At 39.5% G+C, this 12,532-nt stretch overlaps 1 protein-coding gene across 1 annotated transcript in view; it reads left to right on the forward strand.

The window, feature by feature from the left end:
- The first annotated feature begins 4,068 nt into the window (after positions 1-4,068).
- LOC149255052 (TMV resistance protein N-like) overlaps positions 4,069-12,532 on the forward strand; it is a 95,553-nt gene continuing 87,089 nt past the window's right edge. The window contains exons 1-2 of the mRNA XM_089454936.1: positions 4,069-4,807; positions 4,934-4,998. Coding sequence (XP_089311062.1) covers positions 4,069-4,807; positions 4,934-4,998 — 804 coding nt within the window. The remainder of the gene's footprint in view (positions 4,808-4,933; positions 4,999-12,532) is intronic.

Here is a 12,532-nt window from a genome sequence, read left to right on the forward strand (position 1 = left end):
AGCTCTTTATGGGCTGAAGCAAGCACCAAGAGCGTGGTACAGTAGGATAGATTCCTATCTACTGGAGAACGGATTTGAGAAGTGTGAGGGAGAACCCACTGTTTACATCAAAGAAAAAGACTGTAAAATTTTAATTGTTGTGTTATATGTTGATGATGTGATTTTTACAAGTAATGATGACTACCTCATTGAAAATTTCAAATCAGTCATGAAAGAAGAATTTGAGATGACTGACATGGGTTTGCTGAGATACTTCTTAGGAATAGAAGTAGATCAAAATAAAAATGGAATTTTTATTTCACAGACAAAATATGTAAATGAAGTGTTGAGCAGATTTAACATGCAGGACAGCAATGCAGTAATTACTCCCACAGTGATGGGATTAAAACTCAGCAAAGAGGACAACAGCAAGGATTTTGACCCTAGTGTGTACAAGAGCATAGTTGGCAGCCTCATGTATTTGACTGCAACTAGGCCAGACATAATGTATGCTGTTAGTTTAATTTCCAGATTCATGGAGAAGCCAAAAGAAACACATTGGCAGGCAGCAAAGAGAATTCTGAGGTATGTTAAAGGTACAAAAAGGTATGACATATTTTATACTGTTTCAGAATGTTCAGATTTAGTTGGATACACAGATAGTGATTGGGCTGGAAGTGTAGATGACCGGAAAAGCACATCTGGTTACATTTTTCACATAGGTTCAGGAGCCATTTCATGGGATTCCAAGAAACAGCCAATTGTGGCATTGTCTACAGCAGAAGCAGAGTATGTGGCAGCTACAGCAGCAGCATGTCAAGCGGTTTGGATGAGGAGAATGTTGAGAAATCTATGCCAGGAGCAGGCAACAACAACAATTTTTTTTTTTGACAATAGCTCAGCTATTGCATTATCCAAGAGCTCTGTATTCCACAAGAGAACAAAACACATAGACACAAAGTTTCACTACATCAGAGAATTGGTGAACAATGGAGAAATCATTTTAAAACATTGCAGGACTCAGTAACAGGTTGCAGATATTCTGACAAAGCCATTGGATCAGAAAAGTTTTGAGTTTTTAAGGAAACTTCTGGGTATGACTGATAACCCAGCAGTTGAAATTAAAGGGGAGTGTTGAAATTATAATTTCAACTGCAGTGAACAGAACAGCAGCAGCTACTTTATTCATTTGTCGTGATCCGGCGCCCCACATTTTCTCCCGATCTTTTATGTCACCGCCATTACCATCTTTTCACTCTTTAATTATTTTTGTGTTTCCAGAAGGAAGAAGATCAGATCCAGCGCCACACCGTTACTTTTCAACAACCATATTAATGAGCAGAATGGCTGAAAGAGAAAAGAACCAGCCTCGAGCCGTCGTAGCATTTATCAGCCATAGATTTCATCACCACCGACTTAAGAAATACAACAAAAGATCAAATCTGTTAATCATGAGCAGCAGAGACTTCATCAGCAAGTTAAAGCGATGAAGACCCTTTCCCGCACTATAAATAGAAACAGAAACAGAAGTAGAAAACAAGAGATGAAATAAATTGAAAGTCCTTTTGTAACACACAGCAGTGTAGAACAAGAGAGTTTTTTTTTGTATTGCACAGCAGTGCTGAAATTTTCTGAGATAGTTGTTTTGTGGAACTGAAGCGTTCCTGTTGTAATCTCTCTGTCAAGAGGAAGATGCTCTTTAGCATAATATTTTGTGAAGATCCCTCTACGTGAGGAAGACTTAGTTTTATCTGTTGGTTTATTTTTATAAATAGAAATTTCTTTCTGTGCGTTTCTGTTACACCAAAAGTTATTTTGTCAAAAATTTCCTGTTGCTGTTACATCGTAACTCAAAAAATACTTGACGTCAAAAGTTACGTTGCTGCAACACCAAAAATTTACATTGCTGCAACACCACGAACAGCAACTGAAAAAATTTACGTTGCTGCAACACCACGAACAACGTTGCTGCAACACAAGTTACAGCAACTGAAAAAAAACTGTGTTGCTGCAACACCGTTTCCAGAGAACGATTTTTTCTGTTTTTCTGAGTTAAAAACAGAGTATTTTTCTGCGTCAAAGACAAAGTATTATTTTGATCAGTTTTTGATCCTGAGGCAAAGTAGAGTATTATTTTATGCTCTGTTCTTGTGTTTTTGAATTATCAGAAAATAGAGTATTACTCTCTGTTCATATTTTTGTTGTTTTGGAATTTATCAGAAAATTCTGAACAGTGGAAACAGAGGATTTTTCCACTGTATTTTGTTTGGAATAACCAGAAATTCCCGACACACGGAAGTGGCCAAGATTCACGAGGTCGCTGCTGCCCCAGTCTACGGTGCGCATGGGGTGGTAATTGGACTCTTATGTGTTTGCTGAGGCGAATATTCAAGCGTGGACAACGCCTATATTACAAGGAAATCGTGAGATTTTGTCCCGACTTGTCGCGACTCTCTTGCATCAGGAGAAAGAGTGACTAATGAGTTCGCATTTGTTTTGTTTTTATTGAATGAATGAATGATTTTAATGACGTTTACGAGGTTGAGAAGTTTATGGGATTGGGTCCTCGAAGATAACAATTTTAATTTATTTTCATATGTTTTTAGATGTAAGATATCAGGCTAAGAGTCTTGACTAGAAAGTTAACAATTTGATTGATCTTATCTTTGTCAAATAAATAGTGCATGTTGTCAACATTTAGATTGTTTTCATATTGAATGCGGATATCTTTATAGGCTGCACATTCCATGACAAAGTGTTATTGCGTCTCCACCACACCGTTATGGCAGAAAATGCAAGTTCTTACTTCCCAAACTTCCTTGGGGTTCTTCCACCTGCCAGTGTCATATCTAAGGTGATGTGACCTTGTCCTCAACTGTGCCACTAACACCCTTGTTTTTCCTTTAATAGCTTCTCCTAAATATGTTTTCTCACCATGGTCACAAGTTGGATTGTAGTATGTTTTTTTTTTACGCCCATTGTGATTGGTCCACATGGCAGTCCTAAATTTTTGCATCACAATTTTTTTTTTTTTTTTTTTTTTCTCATTGGTGCTAGGGCATTTATGCAACTTGATATTCCACTTACTCAACCACTTTGTGTTTTGCTTCATCCACGATTTCTTCCTACAATCTAATCCCTCTTCTATAGCTATCTTGGGTCAACGCTGCCTATCCATATTTCTAGTCTTATTTAAATATCTTACTAACTTGATTATCGTCATTGCCTCCAATGTACTAAAAACCTCAACTCCACTCCATTTCAATTACTTTCACAGTTATGGTCCACTAAAAAATTATCAAGATAATATGGACATCTCCCATCTCTTAAAAAGAAATGCAATTCCTGAGATCTGATTGAATATGATAAAGACACTTAGCAACATGAATCATGCCAATTAAATATTATAATTAATATAATTAAATATTATAATTAATATTAAAAATGTTGTCATTGTATTTTTTTAATTGATAATAATAATCATTTAAAATAAAATTACAATTTAATTAATGATTTTTAATAAAAATATACCATGACTATAGAAATATATCATGATTGTCATATAAATTTTTTGTTTTCACACTAGGAAATATTAGATCCAATAAATTTGCAAGGGTGGAAGATTGAAATAATCTATTCTTTACTCTATGATTGTGGAAGTCCTTCAGTTTTTTCATATGAAGAAATCATGTCAGAGCTATTCTTAGACATAGAAGAAAGCAAAGCATGTATGGAGAAGCTTTAAAATATATCTAGTCATGTGGGATTGGAACATAAGATCTGGGACTAAAATTTTTCTAATCATTGGAACACATATTCAACACTGAACAAATGATCAGTAAAACCAAACCTCTCACCTAACCATTAAACCACACCTAACCATTAAACCACACCCAGGAGAAATCCTTTCTCACTATAATTTCCACTCCATGGCGTCTCATTTTAACTTACCTGCCTCCGCTTCGATCATCTAATTAGGCTCGCTGATAGTTCTCTGCAATTTGAAGATCTGATAAATCTGCCTGCTTCAGTCATCTACTTATTATTGTTTCTCTGCAATTTTATCCATTCATCCCAATTCCCATTCAAATGGCACAAACCGCTACTAAACACAATGACAATGCTGCTTCTTCCTCCTCTCCATCGACCTCTTATGACATATTCATCAATCACAGAGGTCCTGATGTGAAGACAACGTTCACCAGTTATCTCTACCGTCGTCTTACATCGTTTGGATTGCAAGTGTTATCTCTACCGTCGTCTTACATCGTTTGGATTGCAAGTGTTTTTGGACAAAACAGAATTGGAAGAGGGGCACACCTTCCCTCTCAAATAGAAGTCGCAATTCAAAGTGTCGTTATTCACATAGCCATTTTTTCTCCCATCTATCGAGATAAGCTCGGCCCCTTTGCCAACTCCCAGTGGTGTCTAGATGAAATCACCCACATGTTAAAATCAGGGGTTACTGTTCTTCCTGTGTTTTACAATGTGGAGCCTTGGGAGCTCCACAGGACGTGGAAAGATGGGCGTGGAAGGTATGCCGAAGTCCTGCGCAACCACGAAGAGAAAGAACGATACGACTCAGAGACTATTCAAAAGTGGAGAGAAGCTTTCAGTGAAGAGAATACTCGCTTCTTAATGAGTGAGATGTCATGGAACAAAAGATGGAGTCCTGAGTTGTTTGGGAACTATTTGAGGCGTCTATTAGATAATTTCCGTTTTTGTGGCAATTGTAATTTGCAACTTGTCTCGGCTAAATCTGATTATTTAGAATGGATATTGAGGGTGGCGCAAGCACCACAACTCCAGTGGATCTGGTGGTATAAACGTACGCACTCTTCCCTGCCTTCCCGGATTCCTATGGAGAAGAATGGATTCCTCCATTCTTCCACTTCTTTTCTTACCGAAAAGCATCATAATAGATTTTCTTATGGTTGAAACGTGAACATTGCAGGTGCCTCGCCAGTTGCGACAACTGATTATCTGCGCTCCCCTTTCTCGCTTTCCCAAGTCCATGATGTAATTGAAGCAATTCAAAAATATAAACATAAGGCATGCACTTTTCAAAACTTTGCAGAAAGAACTATGTGATGTGGACTCCTTGAAATACTTAGTGTTAAGAAATTGTACAGAAATACGCTGGCTTCCTGATTCTGGGAAATCTAGCAAACCCAGGAAATAGATTTGACGGTGAGCTTAAGTGGATTGCAGATTCTCGGAATATTTGGGAATCCCACATACATGAGAGTGGTCAAAAATTTGACGGGGTCCATGTCCATCGGATTCCCGAATATTCTAGGAATCTGCAATCGACTTAAAGATGGCCTAGATTTGACAAATACTTCTAAATTATTTTGGGAATCTAATTGGACTAAAATACCTATTTTTGAGAGGTTGCTCAAATTTGACAATCTCCAACGAAGCATTTGGAAATTTTAACACCCTGAAACTCTTAGATCTAAAAGGTTGTAGAAATGTGGAGAAATTGCCTCCCCAAGTGGCGCATCAGTAGTTCTTGGTCAAATTAGATGTGTCTGGAACGATGCTAAATAGATTGCCTGCAAATGGTGTTGGAGAGCTATCCAAAGATGGAATCTCTGGAATTAGGGGGGATCGTTTGTTGGAAATGCTTCACCTTTGATTGTTTATCTTAGGAGCTTGAAGGATTTGTTTCTTTTCGATTGCCCGGAATTGAAATGCTTCCCTGATTCTTTTGGACTTTTGAGTCGGTTGGAGTATTTGAAAATAAAAAATTGCCCAGAGTTGAAATGCTTTCCCGATTCGGCCTGTTGAATCAATTGGAAAATTTGATCGAGGATTGCCCAGGGTTGAAATGCTTACCCGATTCCTTTGGATTGTTGACTCGGTTGACAGATTTGAGGATAAGGAGATGTGGGATAGAATACTTACCTCAAAAGATGAACAATCTCGAAGTTTTAGAGGTAGAAGGGCCTCCACTGAGCGAGCTTCCATTTAGAAGGGTTGAAGGAGAAACAGAAACAAAGTCAAACACAATGGAAAAATGTATGTTTCATGGAGGTATCTACCCGAACGTTCAAGGTATTTTCCCTAACCTTCGGTATATTTTGTTAGATAATTGTAGGGAATTGAGGAAAATTGGAAGGCTATGTGGTCTCCCAAAACTTAAATCTCTTCACCTTTATGGGTGTGAAAACATAGAGGATATGTCAAGGGTTGAAGCTTGATATCAATGGAGCGGTTTTAAGTTAATGGATGGTTTTATGTTAATGGATGTGTGAAGATTGAGGCAATAGAAGGGTTGGGGCAGTTTATAGAGATTTTCTTTTTTCAGAAGGAAAAAATAGCAACTCATATATTAATATAATCTATTACAAATACACACTGAACATAAATTATAATATTTGCTAATAGCAAGGATCGTCAATGATTGAAAATTAGACATTTGTAGGAAAAAAAAACACTCTCACTGCAAAAATATGGGAGCAGCCCGTGTAGCCTAAAATAACCAATGTTCAGAAGCAAAAGGACCATAAACACCTCCTAGGAAAATGAAAAAAGAACCTCAAGCATAGGGGAAGACACTAGAGCCAACAATAGAATCTTGAGCCAAGCATTCAAAGTGGATCAATCCAGGCTGGGTAGCTAAGCCACGATGCGAGAGCCGATCTGCCCAAAAATGTTGCTCCCTGTAAATATGGCAAAAGGAGATGGAGAGAAAACATGTACACGTAGAGGAGATTTGAACCAACCAGTGGCGGAGAGACAAAACAACGAAAGAGAATTTCCCCGAGGCCCAATCGATAGTTGTCTTTGAATCTCCAGTGACTAAGATTTCCTCCAACGCGAGCCACAAAGCACATCTGAGTGTACCCCATAAGGCCAATACTTCAGCCCTCATGTTAGTCCCCAAAATTGCAGACCAATAAAACTTATAGCTCTAGGAGGATGAAATGGATATGATTGCACCACAACAACAAGACCTATCCACCGATGCCCCATCGAAGGAACCAATGGGGAAGGTCTTCCCAAAGTCTATATAGGACCAAACACGCCTATGATTCTGGGGTTTAATAGGGCTTATCTCTGATAAATGTGCAACAATTTTTAGGGCAGTAGCACATAGATCAGGGACAACATTGTCAAAGATGTAGGCATTCCTGCAACACCATAACCCCCAAAGAACATAAAATGGAATGGTCGGAAAATCAGGGTGGCATGTGGACCAAATGCAAAGGCAAGAAAAAATGGAGGAGTGATTCACATCATAGTTGAAATGTAGGGCAGAGGAGACATCCTCCTAGATAGCGATGGAAAAGGGATAGTGAATAAATAAATGGGATCCGTCCTCAGAGTCTGATTTGCAGAGGCAACAACAGCTAGGACCCATGAAACCTCTCTTGAGAAGGTTGTCCCAAGTCAAGATGTGGTTATGTACAGCCAACCAAGTGAAGGATTTGAGTTTTAATGGCGCCTTCCACTTCCACATCTAAGCCAGCCAGCCAGTGAGGGGATCAGGTTGGGGACGAGTTATGATATGTAAATAAGCATCCTTTGTCGATATGTCATCACCCTGAGAAGTCCCACCCCAATTCAATTAATCAACGTTCTTAGTGAGAACAATGCTAGCCTGAGTAAGATAGGAACGGAAGGTCTCCCATTCTAAATGAAGCTCCAGGTGTAGCTCCAACTCGTCAGCCATGTACCAATGGGTGGAAGGGAATCCCACGTGTTGAACTAGTCCAATTTGTGATAGGTGTTGAAGACCCCGATTGTGTAGGTGGAGGATGATTGGCACAGATAGGATATGAAAATCCTCCATGCCCACCATGGTGTCAAGACCATCCAAAATGTTGTTGCCCCGGCCCACAACCCAACAAAGATTATTGCACAACCATAGATGAGCTTGCATCAAATTGTGCCAAATGAAGGATTCCCTTCTCATAATAGGGGCACCAGCCCTAATCTAGTCCTCCAAGGAAGCCGAGCCGAGATATTTATCTCTTATAATCTGCTGCCAAATACACCCCCAGCTCCCCTCCCGCCCCCCAACTAATGCCCGCCAAATATTAATTGTAAGCAACTCACCATTAAAGGATTTGATGTCCTTGATACCCCAACTGCCAAAATCAAGTGGCTTGCAGATATTAGCCAGAGCGTTTAAGTGAAACTTTGTCTTTTCCTCTGTGCCAGACCAAATAAACTCTGCTATGATTGCATTGATTTTGTGGATAACTGCCATGGGGAGATGAAATATGTGCATCCAATAGACAAGTATTCCCTAAACCACAACCTTTGCCAAAATCATCCTACCACCTAAGGATAGCCACTTATGCTCCCACTCAGATAAATTCCTCTTGAATTTTTCAAGTATCCAATCCCAGTATTGCCTCCTATAATTGCATGGCTTCAAGTGGAAGACCAAGTATTTAAAACCATCCGCTTGGGGAATGACTTCAATACCAAACATATTTGCAATCCTTTGAATTTCAATATCTTCCACACAATCTGCAATTAATTCAATCTTGTCCTTGTTCAGTAAGAGTCCAAACGCTCTACCAAATTTAGCAAGTATTAAGGATATATATTGTCATTCAGCTAGCTTGGATGCCCCCATCCCCAACACATCATCCACTAACATAATGTGGGAGAGTTGTAAGTTGTTTGTTATCTTGCGTCCCAAAATACGACCATCTGCCCTTGCAACCTTGATAGCTCGACTTAGTCCATCCATCACTAATATGAATAGTAGTGGGGAAAAGGCACATCCTTGTCGAAGACCTCGATATATTATGAAGAAATGTGTAGGAGTCCCATTAATCAATACGACAAGGTTAGCAGTAGTGACACAAGCCATTATCCAATTGATATGTCTCTAAGGTAAGCCAATCTTGTGAAGTATAAGCCTTAAGAATTCCCACTCAACTCTATCGAATGCTTTGATGAGGTCTATTTTCATCAGGTGGGCCTTTAGGTTTTTAGATGTGATAGAGTGGATACACTCCTCGGTAATCCCCATAGCATCTTGGATTCGCCTTCCTACAAGAAAGCCAAATTGCTCCAAAGAGATGTGTGCACACAATAGATGTTTCATTCTATTTGCTATCGGCTTGGAATTCATCTTATAAACCACATTGCATAATGATATTAGTCTATAATCAGAAAAATTACAGGGGTTTGTAGCTTTAGGAATGAGTGTTAAAAACATGGCGTTCACAGCTCCAGTGATGTGACCACTAATATGTATTTCCTCCACCATTGCTAGTAAGTTTGGGCACATCAGGTCAAAGAAGAAGAGATATAACTCAACCAACCAACCATCTGGTTCGTGGCTCCTATCCTTAGCCAATTCACTTAGAAAGACTTTCAATTCCACAGATGTAATAGGCTCATCCAAACAGTCTATATCAGCAGTAGAGACCATTCGAGGGAATAGTGAAGCCAACTCCATTGGATCCTCTGAATGAAAATCATCGGACGCCTGCAATTGGTTTCTAAAATATTTAATACCTCCTACTGGATATCCTTCTAGGTCACAAATGTATCATTTTGTTGATTCCTGATGAGCCAAATCGAATTATGGCTCTTTCTTTTAGAGGAAACTTTATGAAAGAACCGGGTGTTCTTGTCCCCTGCTTGCATCCATTGCAATATGCTTTTCAACCTCCATTCCTCTTCCTTCATTTTGAGGATTTTATTCTATCTACAGACTAGATCAGTTAGTGATTTATTATTTAATTCTGACAAATGGTCTGACTTTGTTGGGTCCATGAGGGAGGAAATCTCTGAATCAATTTTCAGAGGTTCTGTCGAGAGCTCCTTTTTCCTCTTGTATATCCATTGCTTGACAATATGTTTCAATTTGCCCAACTTGTTAGTGACCAGATCCATACTGCTAGTCGATATTAAATCCGCCGGATTCAACCAAGATTGTTTAACTAAATCCACAAATGCATCTTCTTTCAGCCACGAGTGATTGAATTTAAATGGGAGGGGTATAGGGTCTTTTTCTCCCATCCGCTCGAAGAAAATGGCATCGTAATTAGATATGCCCAAATGATTTGTCCAAGTCATGAGAGATGAAATTGTGTCATACAAGGAGGAGTGTACCAAGAAGCAGTCCAACAACTTAGTAATGTTGTCCACCCTCTTCCTCCCATTCTGCCAAGTGGGACAAACGGGACAAGGTGCAATATCCCTCAACGATTTCTGGATAAAGAGTGAATTGAAATATCCTGCCATTGGATCCAACATGTCATTCGAACCCCATACCTCCTCAGCATTTAATGTAAATTTCATATCACCAACAACAATAAGTTGATTCAGCATAAATAATATTGTGTGACTAGTCGGAGACAGTGGGATGAACAGCTAGGGTTTACAGTCTTTAGCAGGAGTTGAACTCCATGGAAGGACGCAAAGGAGGGATCTCCACTCCCTCCTACAAGCAGGCTGTAGCCAACCGGGGTAAGAAGCCAATAGAAGAGGTTAGAGGTCTTGCTGAAGAAGGGAAAGAGAGCATGGAAGAAGAGCAAGAGGGAATCAAAGCAAGGGAGAATAAAAGCACAAAAGAAAAGGAGGAAGACGACAAGGAACAAGGAGCAAAAACCAAGGCACAGAAGGGACCATGTAAACCCAAAACTGAAGTTACACCCAGAGTAGTTCTGAATGATCCTGCTCTGCAGGCACACAGGGACCACATGCGGACATATGCTATCATTTGTAAATTCATGGGAGTATGGCCCACTGAAAAAGCGTTACAGACATGGATTAAATACCATTGGAAACCAAAAGGGAGCATTGACCTACATCTGGGGTCAAAGGGATTCTTTACTGTGGTCTTCACAAATATTGAGGATAAAGACAGAGTGTTTGAAGGAGGGCCCTACTTCTACACCGCTGTTGGCCTCTACATGAGGCCGTGGATGATGAAATTTGTCCCGGAGCGGGAGACTTTCACTTCAGTTCCGGTATGGGTAAGACTTTACTCCCTTCCTCTTGATTACTAGCAAACAGAACCGTTCACAACCATAGGAAATAAATTAGGACGTTTTGTCAAAGCTTCTGAAGCCACTAGAAGAGGAAAATACACTTCTTTTGCATGAATTTGTGTGGAAATGGATTTCTCTGGAGCTTTGCTGGATGAGGTGATCTTGGAAGTTTTTGATGAAGAATGGGTACAAACAGTAGATTATGAACATATTCCCTTTAGATGTTGCAGATGCCATGAGCATGGACACCTTTTCAGGGATTTCCCTCTCAGTAAAATAGAGAACAAGAGCAAAGCTTCTACAATGAAAGACACGGAAAGTTTTCATAAAGTGAGCCATAGAGGAAAAGGGGGCAAAAAGGGACTTAAGCAACATCAAGCAGAAGGGCCTCGGGCCAATCTGAACAGGTACCAAGTTCTCGAGGAAGAAGAAGAGATAACAAAAGTAGATCAAGGAATGGAGGGAGGTCCAGAGGAGAAGGAGAAAGAGGAAGACAAAGATCAAACAAAGGAAAATAATAAACAGAAAGAGGCTATGATGAGCGATGTAGAGTTGGATATGGACCAGGAAATGACCCAAAGCGAGATGGAAATGGAGGACCATGAACTACAAGAGATTCTTGATAGAGAACACCTAGATTTGGAAGGGTTTTTGAAACAGGGAATGATGGGAGGGTTAGACTCGTTACCTCAAGAAGAGTTCACTAGAGTACAACAACTATACTTATGGAAAACCCAGGCTAAAGGGATGGACAGGAAAAGTAATATTGTAAGACAGGGTAACGAAGGTGTGAAAACCATAAAAATACACTGGGATTAGCACCTAGATACCCATGAAAGAAAAGCGGCAGAAAAAAGTAGAATGAGCTGCTGATGGAATGTGGAAAGCTAATGATAGATTCAGGTAAGATGAAGAACCTAACCAGTTACTCTTTCACAAATCTTTAATGATGAATTTTACTTCTTGGAATATCAGGGGTCTAGAAAATTAAAGGAAACAAAGATTACTTAGTTACAGAATGAAACAAGAAGCTCCGGATATGATTTTTTATCCAGGAAACTAAATGTTCCATTCAGAAAATCAAAGAAATATACAGCAAATGGCTCAATCGATATGAATTTCTAGAAGTCAAAGCAGAAAATACAGTAGGAGACATCCTGACTCTTTGGAATCCCCTAAAGATTGGTATAATAGATGCTGAGGCTTCTAGAAATTATTTATCAGTGGTTATTCAACCTGTGGGGGATAGGGAGACCTATCTGGTCACGAATGTTTATGGCCCTCAGAGAATGGATGACAAACTCAGGTTGCTAGAGTCTCTTATGGATCTTAGAGAGAGATATGTAGAGATACCATGGATTATGGGTGGGGACTTCAACATGATCAAATCACTATCGGAGAAAAAAGGGGGCACCAGAACTCTAAACAAAGACTCCTTAGCTTTTCAAACTTTTATGGATACTATGAAGCTAGTTGACATTGATTCGAGTAATGGTCTCTTTACTTGGAACAATAGAAGAGGAGGAGAGTCTCTAGTTGCCTCAAAGTTAGACAGATTCATCATCTCAGAGGACCTTATGCTC

The sequence above is a fragment of the Pinus tabuliformis genome, chromosome 7 (assembly GCF_031772625.1).
Source record: "Pinus tabuliformis cultivar Carrire ecotype Pingquan chromosome 7, CPIR1, whole genome shotgun sequence".
Classification (NCBI taxonomy): domain Eukaryota; kingdom Viridiplantae; phylum Streptophyta; class Pinopsida; order Pinales; family Pinaceae; genus Pinus; species Pinus tabuliformis.